The 22,946-nt window shown below is 43.8% G+C and overlaps 1 protein-coding gene across 3 annotated transcripts in view; it reads right to left on the bottom strand.

Moving 5' to 3' along the window:
- The window catches only part of CP (ceruloplasmin), a 297,764-nt gene that overhangs the window by 203,518 nt on the left and 71,300 nt on the right, over positions 1-22,946 (bottom strand). For all 3 annotated transcript variants that reach the window (XM_069727615.1, XM_069727616.1, XM_069727617.1), the window contains one exon: positions 19,453-19,697. In XM_069727615.1, coding sequence (XP_069583716.1) covers positions 19,453-19,697 — 245 coding nt within the window. The remainder of the gene's footprint in view (positions 1-19,452; positions 19,698-22,946) is intronic.

The following is a 22,946-nucleotide window of genomic DNA, read 5'->3' on the forward strand; positions in this document are numbered from 1 at the left end:
TGATGGACAAACTACAGTTTTAAATAGATGGATTTTTAGTGCTGTAATATGGAAAGGATCTAGCTGTATTCTGCAGTGCCAACAGGCAAATGGAGCAGAAAAATGGTGTACTCTGGATTGCTTTTAAGCAAATAATCAACGTTAAGGTCCAAAAGCATAATTATTCCTGGACCCTGATACCTGGGGCTATGTCTAAAAATATCTGAAAAAGCAGCAGCGGCAGACAGAACTGAAATGGACCCTATTGCTATATGCACTGCAGTCTGCCACATACACTGCCTGCCTGCCTAGCACTGATATCTATGCAGCTGGATTAGTCCTCAGACTCAGAAGGACTGTTAGTTGAGATGGATATGTGTAGAATATATTGTGGTATACCTATACTAACTAAGAAACAAGCAAATCTCTCCCTAGCTCAGCAGCAACTCTCCCTACACTGCCTGATTCTGGAGTAGACTGTGACGAGCATGGCGGTGCCAGGTCTGATATAGACCTGATGACGCTGTGCGGCCAGCCAATCACTGTAATGCCACAACCAACATGGTTGCGGCATTACAGTGTGTGGCAGACAATCCCTGCATGTTCATTGGCTGTCTAAAAAGCGGCAAACATGCAGGGAGGGGACCCGAGCTCCTGCCGAGCAACCCCAGAAATACTCGGTGACCTCCGAGCATCTCCAGCAGTGAGATCCTCAGGCGAGTACCGAGTAGTGGTGAGCATGCTCACTCATCACTAATGATATGCCATTACATTTGACAAATTATATACGGTACATTCTTTCCAAAATGTATTTCTTGCAATAACTACACTTAAGTTTATACTGTGCTTTTAAGACTTTTATGCTTTTCATAGGCACACAAAAGTATGTAAGTCATAGTCAAATGTCTGGATAGTGGGCTTGACACTGCAATGCTCTGTTCTAGATGGTCATGAAACAAGGTGCAGTGAGCACTGTGTGATTAATCTAGAAAAGGCATTGAGTTAGACAACAATTTGGTCAGTGTAATTGGCAGTGTGCAGCACTGTCATTATGTATCTGTTCTGGTAGAGAGCAGTGAGGACATCGAAGGTAGAAGATGGTCCTGTTGAAGTAAATAGAGTCCATAAATTTTGATGAGGTTGTGATGGACCTTCACCTACCTGGTCTAGTGCAGACCACTATATAACTGTTGTTGCTACCAATCACCTGATGTGAGTGAACTAGCTCCCTTTTACTGAGATGGAAAAAGGAGCCAAATGTGGTTTATCCACGCTGCTGGTAGGCAATTACGATCCAAATGGAAGTATAATAAAGGATTTTTTATTTTAAGTTTTTTAGTCAACGCGTTTCAAACTCATTCCAGACTTCTTTCTCATGACAAGAAATATATACAGTATACAGTTTGTGTCCAGATGAAGAAGTCTGGACTGAATTTGAAACGCGTTGACTAAAAACACTTGAAATAAAAAATCCTTTATTGCACTTCCATTTGGATCTTCATTGCCTACCAGCAGGGTGGATAAACCACATTTGGCTTCTTTTTTTCCACTTTCCTGGTCGGAAGACCCATGGATCTGCAGCAGTTGTTTTCCTGCGTAATCATGGTTGTGTGTCACACAACTTTAGCATATCCTTTATTTGAAAAAATAATTGAAAAAATTACACACCGAACAAAGCAAAAAAGATTATAGTATGAGAATACAAATACCCATCAAGTGATGACCAAAAAATATATAAATAATAATGTGAAGCTTAAAGGGACACTGTCACCTGAATTTGGAGGGAACAATCTTCAGCCATGGAGGCGGGGTTTTGGGGTTTTTGATTCACCCTTTCCTTACCCGCTGGCTGCAATATTGGATTGAAGTTCATTCTCTGTCCTCCATAGTACACGCCTGCGCAAGGCAATCTTGCCTTGTGCAGGCATGTACTACGGAGGACAGAGAATGAACTTCAATCCAATATTGCAGCCAGCATGCAGCCAGCGGGTAAGGAAAGGGTGAATCAAAAACCCAAAAACCCCGCCTCCATGGCTGAAGATTGTTCCCTCCAAATTCAGGTGACAGTGTCCCTTTAATTCTGGAGTGAATGGCAGACCACTCGAGAGGTTAAATTGTAAACAGGAGGAAAAGCCGAACTATAAAGTCCAATAAGCGAAAATAGAAACCAATAGGTGAATGAAGTACAAAAGTATTTATTAAGAACAAAAATGAAGGAAGCACAAAGTGATAACAGGATGCTAACAACGCAAAGTGTATATCTGCCCATTACACAAGATAACCACAAGAAAAAGAGAGATCATATGATGCTGACATCAATAAACACATAGCATGAATAAACCACTAAGGCCGGCGTCAAACTAGCGAGTTTTACGGACGTATGAGCGCATTAAATACGTCCGTAAAACATGCATTACACACGGCCCAATTATTCTCTATGCCCCAGCTCCTATCTGCCGTATTTTACTGATCCGTATTATAAGGCTTTCTACGGCCGTAGAAAATCGCAGCATGCTGCGTTTGTCACCGTATTGCACAAAAAAATCGCCAATGAAAGTCTATGGAAGCCAGAAAAATACGGATTACACACGGACCAGCAGTGTGACTTGCGAGAAATACGCAGCGGTGTTAGCGAGAAAAGCCGGCAATTCAGGGCGGTGTACAGTAAAATCACACTGACAGCTTACAATAGAATAGGTGGAATAAATGTGTACACATAGAATAGGTATATATATATATATATATATATATATATATATATATGTCAGTAGACACATATGTATATATATTAATATTTCATCCAGCGCTAGATAGCTTAAAAGCCGGTAATTCAATTGCCGGCTTTTGCTATCTCCTTCCTAAATGCGACATGATATGAGACATGGTTACATACAGTAAACCATCTCATATCCCCCTTTTTTTGCATATTCCACACTACTAGTGTTAGTAGTGTGTATGTGCAAAATTTGGCCATTCTAGCTATTAAATTAAAGGGTTAAATGGCGGAAAAAATTGGTGTGGGCTCCCGCGCAATTTTCTCCGCCAGAGTAGTAAAGCCAGTGACTGAGGGCAGATATTAATAGCCTGGAGAGGGTCCATGGTTATTGGCCCCCTTCCTGGCTAAAAACATCTGCCCCCAGCCACCCCAGAAAAGGCACATCTGGAAGATGCGCCTATTCTGGCACTTGGCCACTCTCTTCCCATTCCCGTATAGCGGTGGGATATGGGGTAATGAAGGGTTAATGCCACCTTGCTATTGTAAGGTGACATTAAGCCAGATTAATAATGGAGAGGCGTCAATTATGACACCTATCCATTATTAATCCAATTGTATGAAAGAGTTAAAAAAAACACACACACATTATTAAAAAGCATTTTAATGAAATAAACACACCGTTTGTTATAATATTTTATTGTACGCTCAATCCACTGGCTGAAGACCCTCGCTCTGTGACAAAGAAAAAATAATAAACCAACAATATACATACCTTCCGATGATCTGTAACGTCCCACGTTGTAAATCCATCTGAAGGGGTTAATTTTTTTTACAGCCAGGAGCTCTGCTATAATGCAGCTATGCTCCTGACTGTAAAACCCCAGCGAATGAATGGAAACTAGGTCAATGACCTGTAGTTACCTTCATTCGCGGTGAGGCGCCCTCTGCTGGATGTCCTTCGAGCGTGGGAAAAATTCAGAAAAGTTCCCAGGCTCGAGTTCATATGAGGACAACCAGCAGAGGGCGCCTCACCGCGAATGAAGGTAACTACAGGTCATTGACCTAGTTTCCATTCATTCGCTGGGGTTTTACAGTCATTTTTTACAGTTTTCACAGTCATATTTATTATAATTGCCAGACCTGAAATAACAAGCACTTTTCACCTATTGTGCCCCCCATTTCCTTGAAGATTGTAAGCTTGCGAGCAGGGACCTCACCCCTAATGTCACTGTTTAAATTGTCTTAACTTGTACTTGTCTTATTGTGTGTACATGTCCCCGCTTAATTGTAAAGTGCTGCGGAATTTGTTGGCGCTATATAAATAAAAATTATTATTAAAAAAAATAATTATTAATGGGAAGAGAGTGGCCAAGTGCCAGAATAGGCACATCTTCCAGATGTGCCTTTTCTGGGGTGGCTGGGGGCAGATGTTTTTAGCCAGGGGGGGCCAATAACCATGGACCCTCTCCAGGCTATTAAAGGGAACCTGTCACCTGAATTTGGCGGGACTGGTTTTGGGTCATATGGGTGGAGTTTTCGGGTGTTTGATTCACCCTTTCCTTACCCGCTGGCTGCATGCTGGCTGCAATATTGGATTGAAGTTCATTCTCTGTCCTCCATAGTACATGCCTACACAAGGCAAGATTGCTTTGCGCAGGCATGTACTACGGAGAACAGAGAATGAACTTCAATCCAATATTGCAGCCAACATGCAGCCAGCGGGTAAGGAAAGGGTGAATTAAAGACCCGAAAACGCCGCCCATATGACCCAAAACCAGTCCCGCAAAATTCAGGTGACAGAGTCCCTTTAATATCTGCCCTCAGTCACTAGCTTTACTACTCTGGCGGAGAAAATTGCGCGGGAGCCCACGCCAATTTTTTCCGCCATTTAACCCTTTAATTTAATAGCTAGAACGGACAAATTTTGCATATACACACTACTAACATTAGTAGTGTGGAATATGCAAAAAAAATGGGGATATGAGATGGTTTACTGTATGTAATCATGTCTCATATCATGTCGGGTTTTTGAAGGAGATAGCAAAAGACGGCAATTGAATTACCGGCTTTTAAGCTATCTCGCGCTGGATGAAATATTAATATATATATATATATATATATATGTGTGTCTCACATATATATATATATATATATATATATACATATAGACAGTACATATGTTTTTATTATTTTTTGAGCACATGGATCCCTTGTATATCCATATGTCGGTTTTGCAAGCCTGCGAGAAAATCTCGCAGTACGGATGCCATACGGATTACATACGGAGGATGCCATGCGCAAAATACGCTGACACACCCTGCCTACGGAGGAGATACGGACCACTATTTTGGGGACTTTTCAGTGTATTACGGACGTAAAATACGGACCGTATTGTCTTACGCCGAGTGTGAGGCTGGCCTAAGTGTGATGATTCTACAAAAGAGGAGTCAATGTACACACAAAAATTAGACTAAATGCATGTAATTATGTTTGCATATATAAATATCTACACTAGTGTGCAAAGGTAAGATAGAGAAACCCCGGATAGAGGTTATAGGAAAACTTGTATGTCTAGTTCAGGGTACATATAGTAAATATCACTTTGGCAAATTACCACAAGTATTTTAGACAGGTAAAAGGAGAATTGCAACTCACATATATGCAATATTTGCATGTGCAAAAAATAGTAATACAGGTAATAAAGTGCATGTGCGGAAACAATGGTATAACCACGATAAATCACCAGGCTGAAAAAGGAAAAGTAAAAGTAATAGTCCCCATGCTGCAGAATAGGAGACCTAAATCCTATGCGGGTAGTAGACCTGGGGGAGTACAATGCAAAAATCAGATCCCAATGGTCTGCTAAAGCTAGTTATTGCCATATGCAATATTTATCTGTGTGGTCATGGCAGTGTAGGGAGATACGCGTGCCTGCCTACACTGCCATGACCATGTGTTGGGTCATTGCCCTTTTGCAACACAAATGATGGTCCCTCTAAGTGCAAACCAGATTGCATGGCATGTCATTGAAAAATACTGTGGTAGTCATGCTGTGTAAGAATGCCTTAAATTTGGAATAAATCACCAAAGTACCCCACACTATCACACCTCCCTCTCCATGCTTTAGCGTGTGCTTGGAGAAACCATCCGTTCATCTGTTCTGTCTCACAATGACACTGTGGTTGGTTTCCAAAATCTCATATTTTGACTCATCAGACCACACTACAGATTTTCACTGATTTAATGTCCAGTCTTTGTGGTGCATGTCTCAAACAAATCTCTTCTTCTTGCATATGATCCTCTGTAGTGACTGCCTTGCCATAATTTGACCATAAAGGCCTACTTCTTACAGTCTCCTCCGGACAATTAATGTTGAGATGAGTCTGCTTTACCCCTTCACGACATCAGCCGTACGTGTACCACTCATGTTATGTCTTTCCCTTTGATGTGGGCTTTGGCGCTGAGCCCACATCTTTCCCAACACATGTCAGCTGTTTTGAGCAGCTGAAATGTGCCCCTAACAGCTGCGGGTGGAATCGAGATCCACCCGCGGCTGATAACAGGTTAAATGCCGCTGTCAATCTCTGGCAGCGGCATTTAATGTGATCGCGCCGGAAGCGCATCACTAATCCCACCCATGTCATATGACAGCAGGTCAATTGGCATGACCACCTGGGGCCTGCAGCAGACCCCTGTGGTTGTCATTGCCGGATTGCCATTTGCAATCTGATAATCGCCTGTGTGTAGCAGAGGCGATCAGAAGATCACAGCTTCTAGTCTCCCATGGAGACTATTAAAGCAAGTGAAAAATAAAAAAAGGTTTTAAACATATTTAAAAGAATTAAAAATATAGACGTTCAAATCACCACCCATTCAAAATAAAACAATAGAAAAAACACGTATCTGGTATCGTTGCATTCTGAATCACCCGATCCATCAAGATATAAAAAGAATTAATTAGATCGGTAAACAGTGTAGCAATAAAAAAAAGTCAAATTTCCAGAATCACGTTTTTGTTGTTGCCTCAACATTAAATTAAAATGCAATAATGGGCGATCACAAGATTGTAGCTACAATAAAATGGTATCATTAAAAACATCAGCTCGACACGCAAAAAAAAAAGCCCTCAACCAGCCCCAGATCACAAAAAAATGGAGCTGCTACGGGTTTCGGAAAATTACGCATTTTTTTTTTTTTTTTTTTTTTTAAACTTTGGATTTTTTTCACAATTTAAATAGAAAATAACCTATATGTTTGGTATCTACAAACTCGTAATGATGGAGAATCATAATTGCAGGTCAATATTAGCATTTGGTGAACATGGTAAAAAGTAAAACAGTTGTGGAATTGCACTTGAATTTTTTTTTCACTTTTTTTAGTGCACGATATTGTAAAATTAATGGTGTCGTTGAAAAGTACAACTTGTCCCGCAAAAAACAAGCCCTCACATGGCCATATTGACGGAAAAATAATAAAGTTATGGCTTTGGGAAACAGTGGAGAAAAAAACAAAAATGGGCTGCGGCATGAAGGGGTTAATTTCCGTCAGCTGTTATGTGAGGTGCTGTCAATTGGCAGCTTGTGGCTGGTAACACTGATGAACTCATCCTCTGCAGCAGAGATAATTCTTTGTCTTCCTTTCCTGGCATGGTCCTTGTGAGAACATGTTTCATTATAACGCTTGATGGTTTTCATGACTGTACTTAATGATAACTTCAAGGTTCTAGCATTTTTACAGATTGACTGACGTTCATGGTTTTAAATAATTATGGACTGCTCTCTCTTACTTAATTGAGTGGTTCTTGCCATATTCTGACTTAGAACAGTTGGACATTGGGCTCAGTGCTGCATAGAGCTATATACTAAGTCTCTGCAAAGTGTATCTGAGAGTCGCAAAAAGTTTCTGAAGGCTAGTGATTCCACAAATTGTATTGCGTATCTGTTCATTAGAATCCATACCAATTAACTACCTGGCGAAGCTGCATGAGAAAAAGGGAATGTAAAGCTGTAAGCAGTGTAGCATGGGGGTGCCTTGAAGATCCAATAACAAGAAGGAAAGCCATTTTATGAACAAGCGTGACCAAACTTTTCACCAGTATTAACATCAATGAGAATATTTTTTTTTTTACAAAACATTTATCGGCATGGCTATGCTGGTTCTCTAGTGAGTATTGTGTCCTACTCTATTACAAAGCACTGTGTAATTGATTGGTGCTAAATAAGAATTAATATTTTCTGTCCCCTTTGAAATCTTGGTTACTTTTAGTTTACTGTTGTGAATTCTGTGGCTGAATTCACTCCTGTGGTCACAAGTGGTACTGCAGCTTCTGAGCTTCCTCCCTCAGGTGTTCTGGTGAGCTCGTTAACTGCTTCATTACTTAACTCCGCCTGATGCTGCTATCCTTGCTCCTTGTCAATGTTTCAGTGTTGGATCTGAGCTTCTCCTGATTGTTCCTGTGACCTGCTGCTCTGTATAGCTAAGTGCTTTTTGCTTTTTTGTTGCTTTTTTTCTGTCCAGCTTGTCTTTTGTTTTGCTGGAAGCTCTGAGACGCAAAGGGTGTACCGCCGTGCCGTTAGTTCGGCACGGTGGGTTTTTTTTGCCCCCTTTGCGTGGTTTTGCTTTAGGGTTTTTTGTAGACTGCAAAGTTCGCTTTACTGTCCTCGCTCTGTCCTAGAATATCGGGCCCCACTTTGCTGAATCTATTTCATCCCTACGTTTTGTCTTTTCATCTTACTCACAGTCATTATATGTGGGGGCTGCCTTTTCCTTTGGGGAATTTCTCTGGGGCAAGTCAGGCCTATTTTTCTATCTTCAGGCTAGCTAGTTTCTTAGGCTGTGCCGAGTTGCCTAGGTAGTTGTTAGGCGCAATCCACAGCCGCTTTTAGTTGTGTTTAGGATAGGATCAGGGGTCTACAGAGTTTCCACGTCTCAGAGCTCGTTCTTGTATTTTTGGGTATTTGTCAGATCACTGTGTGCGCTCTGATCGCTAAGCACACTGTGTTTCTGGATATCCTTCATAACACCTGTCATTAGCAAACATAACAGTACAAGGAGCCAACTATTGATTCTCAATAGAGGGAAAGAAAAAGTTCTGACATCATTTTTTTTTTTTTTTTTTTTCTGCTCTGTGTTCACTTTTTTTTTTTCCCCTAGACATTTGGGTGATTCTGGACACAGGTGTGGACATGGATATTCAGGGTCTGTGCTCTTCAATGGATAATCTCGTTATAAATGTACAAAAAATTCAAGATACTATTGATCAGAAATCTATGTTAGAACCAAGAATTCCTATTCCTGATTTGTTTTTTGGAGATAGAACTAAGTTTCTAAGTTTCAAAAATAATTGTAAGCTATTTCTGGCCTTGAAACCTCATTCTTCTGGTAATCCTATTCAACAGGTTTTGATTATTATTTCTTTTTTGCGCGGCGACCCTCAAGACTGGGCATTTTCTCTTGCGCCAGGAGACCCTGCATTGAGTAGTGTCGATGCGTTTTTCCTGGCGCTCGGATTGCTGTACGATGAGCCTAATTCAGTGGATCAGGCTGAGAAAAATTTGCTGGCTTTGTGCCAGGGTCAGGATGATATAGAAGTATATTGTCAGAAATTTAGGAAATGGTCAGTACTCACTCAGTGGAATGAATCTGCGCTGGCAGCTTTGTTCAGAAAGGGTCTCTCTGAGGCTCTTAAGGATGTCATGGTGGGATTTCCTATGCCTGCTGGTTTGAATGAGTCTTTGTCTTTGGCCATTCAGATCGGTCGACGCTTGCGCGAGCGTAAATCTGTGCACCATTTGGCGGTACTGCCTGAGGTTAAACCTGAGCCTATGCAGTGCGATAGGACTATGACTAGAGTTGAACGGCAGGAATACAGACGTCTGAATTGTCTGTGTTTCTACTGTGGTGATTCCACTCATGCTATTTCTGATTGTCCTAAGCGCACTAAGCGGTCCGCTAGGTCTGCCGTCATTGGTACTGTACAGTCCAAATTCCTTCTGTCCATTACCTTGATATGCTCTTTGTCGTCGTTTTCTGTCATGGCGTTTGTGGATTCGGGCGCTGCCCTGAATCTGATGGATTTGGATTATGCTAAACGTTGTGGGTTTTTCTTGGAGCCTTTGCGGTGTCCTATTCCATTGAGAGGAATTGATGCTACACCTTTGGCCAAGAATAAACCTCAATACTGGGCCCAGCTGACCATGTGCATGGCTCCTGCACATCAGGAAGTTATTCGCTTTCTGGTGTTGCATAATCTGCATGATGTGGTCGTGTTGGGGTTGCCATGGCTACAAACCCATAATCCAGTATTGGATTGGAATTCCATGTCGGTATCCAGCTGGGGTTGTCAGGGGGTACATGGTGATGTTCCATTTTTGTCGATTTCGTCATCCACCCCTTCTGAGGTCCCAGAGTTCTTGTCTGATTATCAGGATGTATTTGAAGAGCCCAAGTCCGATGCTCTACCTCCGCATAGGGATTGTGATTGTGCTATCAATTTGATTCCTGGTAGTAAATTCCCTAAAGGTCGATTATTTAATTTATCCGTGCCCGAACACGCCGCTATGCACAGTTATGTGAAGGAATCCCTGGAGAAGGGACATATTCGCCCATCGTCATCACCACTGGGAGCAGGGTTCTTCTTTGTAGCCAAGAAGGATGGTTCGCTGAGACCGTGTATTGATTACCGCCTTCTTAATAAGATCACTGTTAAATTTCAGTATCCCTTGCCATTGTTATCTGACTTGTTTGCTCGGATTAAGGGGGCTAGTTGGTTCACTAAGATAGATCTTCGTGGTGCGTATAATCTGGTGAGAATCAGGCAAGGAGATGAATGGAAAACTGCATTCAATACGCCCGAGGGTCATTTTGAGTATCTAGTGATGCCGTTCGGACTTGCCAATGCTCCATCTGTGTTTCAGTCTTTTATGCATGACATCTTCCGTGAGTATCTGGATAAATTCCTGATTGTTTACTTGGATGACATTTTGATCTTCTCAGATGATTGGGAGTCTCATGTGAAGCAGGTCAGAATGGTTTTTCAGGTCCTGCGTGCTAACTCTTTGTTTGTGAAGGGATCAAAGTGTCTCTTCGGTGTGCAGAAAGTTTCATTTTTGGGGTTCATCTTTACCCCTTCTACTATCGAGATGGATCCAGTTAAGGTCCAAGCCATCCAGGATTGGATTCAGCCGACATCTCTGAAAAGTCTGCAAAAGTTCCTGGGCTTTGCTAATTTTTATCGTCGCTTCATCTGTAATTTTTCTAGCATTGCCAAACCATTGACCGATTTGACCAAGAAGGGTGCTGATTTGGTTAATTGGTCTTCTGCTGCTGTGGAAGCTTTTCAGGAGTTGAAGCGTCGTTTTTGTTCTGCCCCTGTGTTGTGTCAGCCAGATGTTTCTCTTCCGTTCCAGGTCGAGGTTGATGCTTCTGAGATTGGAGCAGGGGCGGTTTTGTCACAGAGAGGTTCTGATTGCTCAGTGATGAAACCATGTGCTTTCTTTTCCAGGAAGTTTTCGCCCGCTGAGCGTAATTATGATGTGGGCAATCGAGAGTTGCTGGCCATGAAGTGGGCATTCGAGGAGTGGCGTCATTGGCTTGAAGGAGCTAAGCATCGCGTGGTGGTATTGACTGATCATAAGAACTTGACTTATCTCGAGTCTGCCAAGCGCTTGAATCCTAGACAGGCCCGTTGGTCGTTATTTTTTGCCCGCTTCGACTTTGTGATTTCGTACCTTCCGGGCTCTAAAAATGTGAAGGCGGATGCTCTGTCTAGGAGTTTTGTGCCCGACTCTCCGGGTTTATCTGAGCCAGCGGGTATCCTCAAGGAAGGAGTCATTGTGTCTGCCATCTCCCCTGATTTGCGGCGGGTGCTGCAAAAATTTCAGGCGAATAAACCTGATCGTTGTCCAGCAGAGAAACTGTTCGTCCCTGATAGGTGGACTAATAAACTTATCTCTGAACTTCATTGTTCGGTGTTGGCTGGTCATCCTGGAATCTTTGGTACCAGAGAGTTAGTGGCTAGATCCTTCTGGTGGCCATCTCTGTCACGGGATGTACGTACTTTTGTGCAGTCCTGTGGGATTTGTGCTAGGGCTAAGCCCTGCTGTTCTCGTGCCAGTGGGTTGCTTTGCCCTTGCCGGTCCCAAAGAGGCCTTGGACACATATTTCGATGGATTTCATTTCTGACCTTCCCGTTTCTCAAAAGATGTCAGTCATTTGGGTGGTCTGTGATCGCTTTTCTAAAATGGTCCATCTGGTGCCCTTGGCTAAATTGCCTTCCTCCTCTGATTTGGTACCTTTGTTCTTTCAGCATGTGGTTCGGTTGCATGGCATTCCTGAGAATATTGTTTCTGACAGAGGTTCCCAGTTTGTTTCAAGGTTTTGGCGAGCCTTTTGTGGTAGGATGGGCATTGACCTATCCTTTTCCTCGGCTTTCCATCCTCAGACTAATGGCCAGACCGAACGAACCAATCAGACCTTGGAAACATATCTGAGATGTTTTGTTTCTGCAGACCAGGATGATTGGGTGTCCTTTTTGCCGTTGGCTGAGTTCGCCCTTAATAATCGGGCCAGCTCGGCTACCTTGGTTTCTCCATTTTTTTGCAATTCTGGGTTCCATCCTCGTTTCTCTTCAGGACAGGTTGAGTCTTCGGACTGTCCTGGTGTGGATTCTATGGTGGATAGGTTGCAGCAGATCTGGACTCAGGTAGTGGACAATTTGATCTTGTCCCAGGAGAAAGCTCAACTTTTCGCTAATCGCAGACGCCGTGTGGGTCCCCGACTTCGTGTTGGGGATCTGGTTTGGTTATCTTCTCGTCATATTCCTATGAAGGTTTCCTCTCCTAAATTTAAACCTCGTTTTATTGGTCCGTATAGGATTTCTGAGGTTCTCAATCCTGTGTCTTTTCGTTTGACCCTCCCAGACTCCTTTTCCATACATAATGTATTCCATAGGTGGTTGTTGCGGAGATACGTGGCACCTATGGTTCCATCTGTTGAGCCTCCTGCCCCGGTTTTGGTGGAGGGGGAATTGGAGTATATTGTGGAGAAGATTTTGGATTCTCGTGTTTCTAGACGGAAACTCCAGTATCTGGTTAAATGGAAGGGTTATGCTCAGGAAGATAATTCCTGGGTTTTTGCCTCTGATGTTCATGCTTCCGATCTTGTTCGTGCCTTTCATGCGGCTCATCCTGGTCGGCCTGGGGGCTCTGGTGAGGGTTCGGTGACCCCTCCTCAAGGGGGGGGTACTGTTGTGAATTCTGTGGCTGAATTCACTCCTGTGGTCACAAGTGGTACTGCAGCTTCTGAGCTTCCTCCCTCAGGTGTTCTGGTGAGCTCGTTAACTGCTTCATTACTTAACTCCGCCTGATGCTGCTATCCTTGCTCCTTGTCAATGTTTCAGTGTTGGATCTGAGCTTCTCCTGATTGTTCCTGTGACCTGCTGCTCTGTATAGCTAAGTGCTTTTTGCTTTTTTGTTGCTTTTTTTCTGTCCAGCTTGTCTTTTGTTTTGCTGGAAGCTCTGAGACGCAAAGGGTGTACCGCCGTGCCGTTAGTTCGGCACGGTGGGTTTTTTTTGCCCCCTTTGCGTGGTTTTGCTTTAGGGTTTTTTGTAGACTGCAAAGTTCGCTTTACTGTCCTCGCTCTGTCCTAGAATATCGGGCCCCACTTTGCTGAATCTATTTCATCCCTACGTTTTGTCTTTTCATCTTACTCACAGTCATTATATGTGGGGGCTGCCTTTTCCTTTGGGGAATTTCTCTGGGGCAAGTCAGGCCTATTTTTCTATCTTCAGGCTAGCTAGTTTCTTAGGCTGTGCCGAGTTGCCTAGGTAGTTGTTAGGCGCAATCCACAGCCGCTTTTAGTTGTGTTTAGGATAGGATCAGGGGTCTACAGAGTTTCCACGTCTCAGAGCTCGTTCTTGTATTTTTGGGTATTTGTCAGATCACTGTGTGCGCTCTGATCACTAAGCACACTGTGTTTCTGGATATCCTTCATAACACCTGTCATTAGCAAACATAACAGTACAAGGAGCCAACTATTGATTCTCAATAGAGGGAAAGAAAAAGTTCTGACATCATTTTTTTTTTTTTTTTTTTTCTGCTCTGTGTTCACTTTTTTTTTTTCCCCTAGACATTTGGGTGATTCTGGACACAGGTGTGGACATGGATATTCAGGGTCTGTGCTCTTCAATGGATAATCTCGTTATAAATGTACAAAAAATTCAAGATACTATTGATCAGAAATCTATGTTAGAACCAAGAATTCCTATTCCTGATTTGTTTTTTGGAGATAGAACTAAGTTTCTAAGTTTCAAAAATAATTGTAAGGTATTTCTGGCCTTGAAACCTCATTCTTCTGGTAATCCTATTCAACAGGTTTTGATTATTATTTCTTTTTTGCGCGGCGACCCTCAAGACTGGGCATTTTCTCTTGCGCCAGGAGACCCTGCATTGAGTAGTGTCGATGCGTTTTTCCTGGCGCTCGGATTGCTGTACGATGAGCCTAATTCAGTGGATCAGGCTGAGAAAAATTTGCTGGCTTTGTGCCAGGGTCAGGATGATATAGAAGTATATTGTCAGAAATTTAGGAAATGGTCAGTACTCACTCAGTGGAATGAATCTGCGCTGGCAGCTTTGTTCAGAAAGGGTCTCTCTGAGGCTCTTAAGGATGTCATGGTGGGATTTCCTATGCCTGCTGGTTTGAATGAGTCTTTGTCTTTGGCCATTCAGATCGGTCGACGCTTGCGCGAGCGTAAATCTGTGCACCATTTGGCGGTACTGCCTGAGGTTAAACCTGAGCCTATGCAGTGCGATAGGACTATGACTAGAGTTGAACGGCAGGAATACAGACGTCTGAATGGTCTGTGTTTCTACTGTGGTGATTCCACTCATGCTATTTCTGATTGTCCTAAGCGCACTAAGCGGTCCGCTAGGTCTGCCGTCATTGGTACTGTACAGTCCAAATTCCTTCTGTCCATTACCTTGATATGCTCTTTGTCGTCGTTTTCTGTCATGGCGTTTGTGGATTCGGGCGCTGCCCTGAATCTGATGGATTTGGATTATGCTAAACGTTGTGGGTTTTTCTTGGAGCCTTTGCGGTGTCCTATTCCATTGAGAGGAATTGATGCTACACCTTTGGCCAAGAATAAACCTCAATACTGGGCCCAGCTGACCATGTGCATGGCTCCTGCACATCAGGAAGTTATTCGCTTTCTGGTGTTGCATAATCTGCATGATGTGGTCGTGTTGGGGTTGCCATGGCTACAAACCCATAATCCAGTATTGGATTGGAATTCCATGTCGGTATCCAGCTGGGGTTGTCAGGGGGTACATGGTGATGTTCCATTTTTGTCGATTTCGTCATCCACCCCTTCTGAGGTCCCAGAGTTCTTGTCTGATTATCAGGATGTATTTGAAGAGCCCAAGTCCGATGCTCTACCTCCGCATAGGGATTGTGATTGTGCTATCAATTTGATTCCTGGTAGTAAATTCCCTAAAGGTCGATTATTTAATTTATCCGTGCCCGAACACGCCGCTATGCACAGTTATGTGAAGGAATCCCTGGAGAAGGGACATATTCGCCCATCGTCATCACCACTGGGAGCAGGGTTCTTCTTTGTAGCCAAGAAGGATGGTTCGCTGAGACCGTGTATTGATTACCGCCTTCTTAATAAGATCACTGTTAAATTTCAGTATCCCTTGCCATTGTTATCTGACTTGTTTGCTCGGATTAAGGGGGCTAGTTGGTTCACTAAGATAGATCTTCGTGGTGCGTATAATCTGGTGAGAATCAGGCAAGGAGATGAATGGAAAACTGCATTCAATACGCCCGAGGGTCATTTTGAGTATCTAGTGATGCCGTTCGGACTTGCCAATGCTCCATCTGTGTTTCAGTCTTTTATGCATGACATCTTCCGTGAGTATCTGGATAAATTCCTGATTGTTTACTTGGATGACATTTTGATCTTCTCAGATGATTGGGAGTCTCATGTGAAGCAGGTCAGAATGGTTTTTCAGGTCCTGCGTGCTAACTCTTTGTTTGTGAAGGGATCAAAGTGTCTCTTCGGTGTGCAGAAAGTTTCATTTTTGGGGTTCATCTTTACCCCTTCTACTATCGAGATGGATCCAGTTAAGGTCCAAGCCATCCAGGATTGGATTCAGCCGACATCTCTGAAAAGTCTGCAAAAGTTCCTGGGCTTTGCTAATTTTTATCGTCGCTTCATCTGTAATTTTTCTAGCATTGCCAAACCATTGACCGATTTGACCAAGAAGGGTGCTGATTTGGTTAATTGGTCTTCTGCTGCTGTGGAAGCTTTTCAGGAGTTGAAGCGTCGTTTTTGTTCTGCCCCTGTGTTGTGTCAGCCAGATGTTTCTCTTCCGTTCCAGGTCGAGGTTGATGCTTCTGAGATTGGAGCAGGGGCGGTTTTGTCACAGAGAGGTTCTGATTGCTCAGTGATGAAACCATGTGCTTTCTTTTCCAGGAAGTTTTCGCCCGCTGAGCGTAATTATGATGTGGGCAATCGAGAGTTGCTGGCCATGAAGTGGGCATTCGAGGAGTGGCGTCATTGGCTTGAAGGAGCTAAGCATCGCGTGGTGGTATTGACTGATCATAAGAACTTGACTTATCTCGAGTCTGCCAAGCGCTTGAATCCTAGACAGGCCCGTTGGTCGTTATTTTTTGCCCGCTTCGACTTTGTGATTTCGTACCTTCCGGGCTCTAAAAATGTGAAGGCGGATGCTCTGTCTAGGAGTTTTGTGCCCGACTCTCCGGGTTTATCTGAGCCAGCGGGTATCCTCAAGGAAGGAGTCATTGTGTCTGCCATCTCCCCTGATTTGCGGCGGGTGCTGCAAAAATTTCAGGCGAATAAACCTGATCGTTGTCCAGCAGAGAAACTGTTCGTCCCTGATAGGTGGACTAATAAACTTATCTCTGAACTTCATTGTTCGGTGTTGGCTGGTCATCCTGGAATCTTTGGTACCAGAGAGTTAGTGGCTAGATCCTTCTGGTGGCCATCTCTGTCACGGGATGTACGTACTTTTGTGCAGTCCTGTGGGATTTGTGCTAGGGCTAAGCCCTGCTGTTCTCGTGCCAGTGGGTTGCTTTGCCCTTGCCGGTCCCAAAGAGGCCTTGGACACATATTTCGATGGATTTCATTTCTGACCTTCCCGTTTCTCAAAAGATGTCAGTCATTTGGGTGGTCTGTGATCGCTTTTCTAAAATGGTCCATCTGGTGCCCTTGGCTAAATTGCCTTCCTCCTCTGATTTGGTACCTTTGTTCTTTCAGCATGTGGTTCGGTTGCATGGCATTCCTGAGAATATTGTTTCTGACAGAGGTTCCCAGTTTGTTTCAAGGTTTTGGCGAGCCTTTTGTGGTAGGATGGGCATTGACCTATCCTTTTCCTCGGCTTTCCATCCTCAGACTAATGGCCAGACCGAACGAACCAATCAGACCTTGGAAACATATCTGAGATGTTTTGTTTCTGCAGACCAGGATGATTGGGTGTCCTTTTTGCCGTTGGCTGAGTTCGCCCTTAATAATCGGGCCAGCTCGGCTACCTTGGTTTCTCCATTTTTTTGCAATTCTGGGTTCCATCCTCGTTTCTCTTCAGGACAGGTTGAGTCTTCGGACTGTCCTGGTGTGGATTCTATGGTGGATAGGTTGCAGCAGATCTGGACTCAGGTAGTGGACAATTTGATCTTGTCCCAGGAGAAAGCTCAACTTTTCGCTAATCGCAGACGCCGTGTGGGTCCCCGACTTCGTGTTGGGGATCTGGTTTGGTTATCTTCTCGTCATATTCCTATGAAGGTTTCCTCTCCTAAATTTAAACCTCGTTTTATTGGTCCGTATAGGATTTCTGAGGTTCTCAATCCTGTGTCTTTTCGTTTGACCCTCCCAGACTCCTTTTCCATACATAATGTATTCCATAGGTGGTTGTTGCGGAGATACGTGGCACCTATGGTTCCATCTGTTGAGCCTCCTGCCCCGGTTTTGGTGGAGGGGGAATTGGAGTATATTGTGGAGAAGATTTTGGATTCTCGTGTTTCTAGACGGAAACTCCAGTATCTGGTTAAATGGAAGGGTTATGCTCAGGAAGATAATTCCTGGGTTTTTGCCTCTGATGTTCATGCTTCCGATCTTGTTCGTGCCTTTCATGCGGCTCATCCTGGTCGGCCTGGGGGCTCTGGTGAGGGTTCGGTGACCCCTCCTCAAGGGGGGGGTACTGTTGTGAATTCTGTGGCTGAATTCACTCCTGTGGTCACAAGTGGTACTGCAGCTTCTGAGCTTCCTCCCTCAGGTGTTCTGGTGAGCTCGTTAACTGCTTCATTACTTAACTCCGCCTGATGCTGCTATCCTTGCTCCTTGTCAATGTTTCAGTGTTGGATCTGAGCTTCTCCTGATTGTTCCTGTGACCTGCTGCTCTGTATAGCTAAGTGCTTTTTGCTTTTTTGTTGCTTTTTTTCTGTCCAGCTTGTCTTTTGTTTTGCTGGAAGCTCTGAGACGCAAAGGGTGTACCGCCGTGCCGTTAGTTCGGCACGGTGGGTTTTTTTTGCCCCCTTTGCGTGGTTTTGCTTTAGGGTTTTTTGTAGACTGCAAAGTTCGCTTTACTGTCCTCGCTCTGTCCTAGAATATCGGGCCCCACTTTGCTGAATCTATTTCATCCCTACGTTTTGTCTTTTCATCTTACTCACAGTAATTATATGTGGGGGGCTGCCTTTTCCTTTGGGGAATTTCTCTGGGGCAAGTCAGGCCTATTTTTCTATCTTCAGGCTAGCTAGTTTCTTAGGCTGTGCCGAGTTGCCTAGGTAGTTGTTAGGCGCAATCCACAGCCGCTTTTAGTTGTGTTTAGGATAGGATCAGGGGTGCAGTCTACAGAGTTTCCACGTCTCAGAGCTCGTTCTTGTATTTTTGGGTATTTGTCAGATCACTGTGTGCGCTCTGATCGCTAAGCACACTGTGTTTCTGGATATCCTTCATAACACCTGTCATTAGCAAACATAACAGTTTACACTGTCTGCATACAGTACATAGATGTGTTGTAAACTATATATGTTCAGAACAGTTCCATTTGTTATTATAACCTTAAAATAAAATACAACAGTGCTACCTCTTTCCCTATGCAATGTAAAAAGCTGCGTGAAACGTCGCACCGACTGCCTGCGTGTGTAAAAGGCACAAATATAATTAAAGACGTTACATGGGCTATGTAGCACTCAGGTGCTCAGAGCTGTGTATGAGTGGATCAAATAGATGGAAACCTCATGTGCCAGTATTATCTGCGGGGAAGCGTGAGTAACCAACTGTGCCTACCTATTTGTAGATAGGATGAAGATCCCAGGATCGATAATGTTTTTACTCAATAAGTCACTTAGATAAGGAATAGTTCTTCAGTCCAAAGTCTGTATTGTGGGATACCTAGCGACTTAGCCGGCGGCGCTTACTCAGACACTCTGGATAAAATAGCCTTCCCGGCAGATAACACTGGCACATGATGTTTACATCTATATGATCCATTCATCCACAGCTCTGGGCATGTGTGTGCTAGTGCTTGCAGCCTCTTTTATCAGATTATTTTAAGCATCTTGCAGTCCTGTTTTGTACAGCCCCTTTAATTTCTTCAATATTATTGAGACACCTTCAAATAATTGATCTGATACAGTTTTTAAGGTAAAACTCAATAACTCTAAATTATTATTTTATTTATTTTAGCACAGTTTACTGCCCCTCTTTTCACCTGGTTTTATATGTGCAGTAGTTTACCTTCATTTTCCTTTGTATATTGCACTCCATGTGGGTGTAAGGAGTAAGGTCTGGATGCAAAATTCTTCAGATGAATGGTAATTGTGTCACCAACTTCAGCTGTCATAATTGGGCCAAGAAATCCCAGCCAGTCTGGTTTCTTGATTTCATCTGTGTATAAATCATTGGTATATTGTAGGTAAGAAGCTTTCTTGTAGACTCTGCCTATTCTATTGGAGCCAGATTGTAGATAAGTGCTGGCATGCCTGCATGGAAAGAAGACAATAATTAGACAGTATTCACGTCTTTTTTTTTTTAGTCCGTATGTACTTGTCTGCATTGTACTGTACAACTGTTAAACTTGTTGCCTGCCATGCTTTTCATTGATATGTGAAAAAAATTGAGGAAAAGTGTATGCCTCCCCACAAAAAAATTATGTACCTAGTGTACATGTTTAAATATTGAGAATATTGAGAATATTTCATTGGAAAATGAAATGGACAGCTGTATGTAGAATGCATTATTATTAATTATTATTATTTATTATTATAGCGCCATTTATTCCATGGCGCTTTACATGTGAGGAGGGGTATACATAATAAAAACAGGTACAATAATCTTGAACAATACAAGTCACAACTGGTAAAGGAGGAGAGAGGACCCTGCCCGTGAGGGCTCACAATCTACAAGGGATGGGTGAGGATACAATACGTGAGGATAGAGCTGGTCGTGCAGTGGTTTGGTTGATCGGTGGTTATTGCAGGTTGTAGGCTTGTCGGAAGAGGTGGGTCTTCAGGTTCTTTTTGAAGGTTTCGATGGTAGGTGAGAGTCTGATATGTTGTGGTAGAGAGTTCCAGAGTAGGGGTGATGCGCAAGAGAAATCTTGTATGCAATTGTGGAAAGAGGAGATAAGAGGGGAGTAGAGAAGGAGATCTTGTGAGGATCGAGGTTGCGTGCAGGAAAGTACCGGGAGACGAGGTCACAAATGTATGGAGGAGACAGGTGGTGGATGGCTTTGTATGTCATGGTTAGGCTTTTGTACTGGAGTCTCTGGGTAATGGGGAGCCATTTAAGGGATTGACAGAGGGGAGAGGCCGGGGAATAGCGGGAATGAAGGCATGGACTAGAGTTTTTGCAGATTCTTGGTTTAGGAATGTACGGATCCATGAAATATTTTTGAGTTGAAGGCAGCAGGCAGTGAAAAGGGCTTGGATATGCGGTTTGAAGGAGAGATCAGTGTCAAGGATTACCCCGAGACAGCGAGCTTGTGGGACTGGGCACAGTGGGCAACCGTTTACTGTAATGGATAGGTTCGTTGGGGGGGTCGCGTGAGATGGTGGATAGACAATGAATTCTATTTTGTCCATGTTAAGTTTTAGAAATCTAGCGGAGAAGAAGGATGAAATAGCAGATAGACAGTGAGGGATTCTGGTTAGTGGGGAGGTGATATCTGGTCCAGAGATGTAGATCTGTGTGTTATCAGCATAGAGATGATACTGAGATTCTATGAGCTGTCCCAGGCCAAAAGTGTAAATGGAGAAGAGCAGGGGCCCTAGAACTGAACCTTGCGGGACTCCGATAGATAGGGGGCGAGGTGAGGAGGTGGTGTGTGAATGGGAGACGGATGAGAGGGTCTGTAGTAATAGGGAATGGTCCACTGTGTCAAAGGCAGAGGACAGGTCCAGGAGGAGGAGGATAGAGTAGTGTCGCTTGCTCTTTGTGGTTAATAGGTCATTGGTGACCTTAGTTAGGGCAGTTTCAGTGGAGTGGTGTGACCGGAAGCCTGATTGTAAGTGGTCGAAAAGGGAGCAGGAAGATAGATGGGAGGACAGTTCAAGATGGACGTGTTGTTCCAGTAGTTTTGAGGCATAGGGGAGAAGTGATATAGGGTGATAGCTAGATACAGAGGATGGGTCAAGAGAGGGCTTTTTGAGGATAGGTGTGATTGAGGAATGTTTAAAGCTTGAAGGGAAAACACCAGTTGTTAGTGATAGTGTCATGCAGCTGCAGTGCAGTACAGCGCAACCTCCACCAGGGGGAGCCTGGTAGTGAAGCCAGACTGCACACACAGAGCAACTGAACAGACACCACCTAGTGGCGAGAGCAAGGTCAGGAAAACCAAGTCAGAGCACAACAGTACAAACGGATTCAGACAGAACGGATAGTCAGGATATAGCAAGGGATCAATAAACCAGGACGGGCAAAATACGGTACCAAAGGGATAAACTGAAACAGAGTCAAAGAGCCAAGCCAAGATATCATAACCAGGGAGTCAAGCAGATAAACAGACAGACAAAGAGACACTGGGAAATGGCAGGTGGGGGGATAACAGACACAGGACAAGTCAGGGTTCAGTAGGACAAACCAACGGCTTCCAGAGTCAGGTTCACACGCCAAAGACAGAGCTATAGCTGACACCACCCTCAGGATACCTGGGAGCTAAATAGCAAACCCGAATGAGGCAGATCAAAGTTAACCCTTGACATGATCCACCCAGAGAAAAGGCAGGCAGAACTAAACTCCGGAACGGATCATGACAGATAGGTTGAAGAGATGGGTTAGGGTTGGGATGAAGACTGTGGCGAGGTTTGGGATGAAGTGGGAAGGCATCGGGTCAAGTGCACAGGTGGTGAGATGCGATCTTGAGAGTAGAGTGGAGAGTCGATCTTCTGTAATGGTGGAGAAGTTGGTTTTCGAGGTGGAGGGCTGGGTTGTTGGGAGGAAGGGCTCTGGGGGTTGTCGACAAAAACTGTCTCTGATGTTCTCAATCTTCTGCTTGAAAAATGAGGCAAAGTCATTGCATCACAATGCATGAAATATATGATATATAATGTCTTGACAATTATATTAAGATCCAGGGCAAGCTTGTCTTTAGGAACATCTTTAATGTTTTAGCTGAGCTTTAAATTGGACAGATTTGGTCATATATATGGAATTGCTGAATGTTTAAGAGGCCCACTGGGATCATCCATGATTCAGGACATTATTATTATTATTACAGGGATAGTTAAATACAGAAAACTATTGGCATTCACCTTTAGCAGTGCTTATGTAAGATGGGTAAACCTCATACTAGTGTAAGGGTCGGACAGGGTGGTAGTCATGGCTGTGGACTTCTGCGCCATCACACCCTGGCCTCCTCTCACATACACTCCACGACTCCCAGTCAGCATATCTGCTGCTCCTTTAGTAAGTGTACCTATGTCTCCAGGTCCAACTCCTTCAGAGTCTCCTCTCTTCTGCAGGGGACTCTCTTCAGTTGATTTCACACAAACAGAGATACAGTCCCGTTGAATGCTTGAACAATGAACTTTACTAGAAACAGGCACATGACGGTTCTTTTCAGCATTTACAGCAGGCGTTACAATACACAGTTTCTTCTCTGTTCCTGTCTCCTCTCTTTCCTTGTCTACATATATACCAGGCTTTGCACTACACAGCTTCTCCTCTTTCTCTGTCTTTCCTTCATATTTACTAAGCCCGCTTCCGGAACGGACCGTGCTCACCGGTTCTCC

This window comes from Ranitomeya imitator, chromosome 5, assembly GCF_032444005.1.
Source record: "Ranitomeya imitator isolate aRanImi1 chromosome 5, aRanImi1.pri, whole genome shotgun sequence".
NCBI classification, from domain to species: Eukaryota; Metazoa; Chordata; class Amphibia; order Anura; family Dendrobatidae; genus Ranitomeya; species Ranitomeya imitator.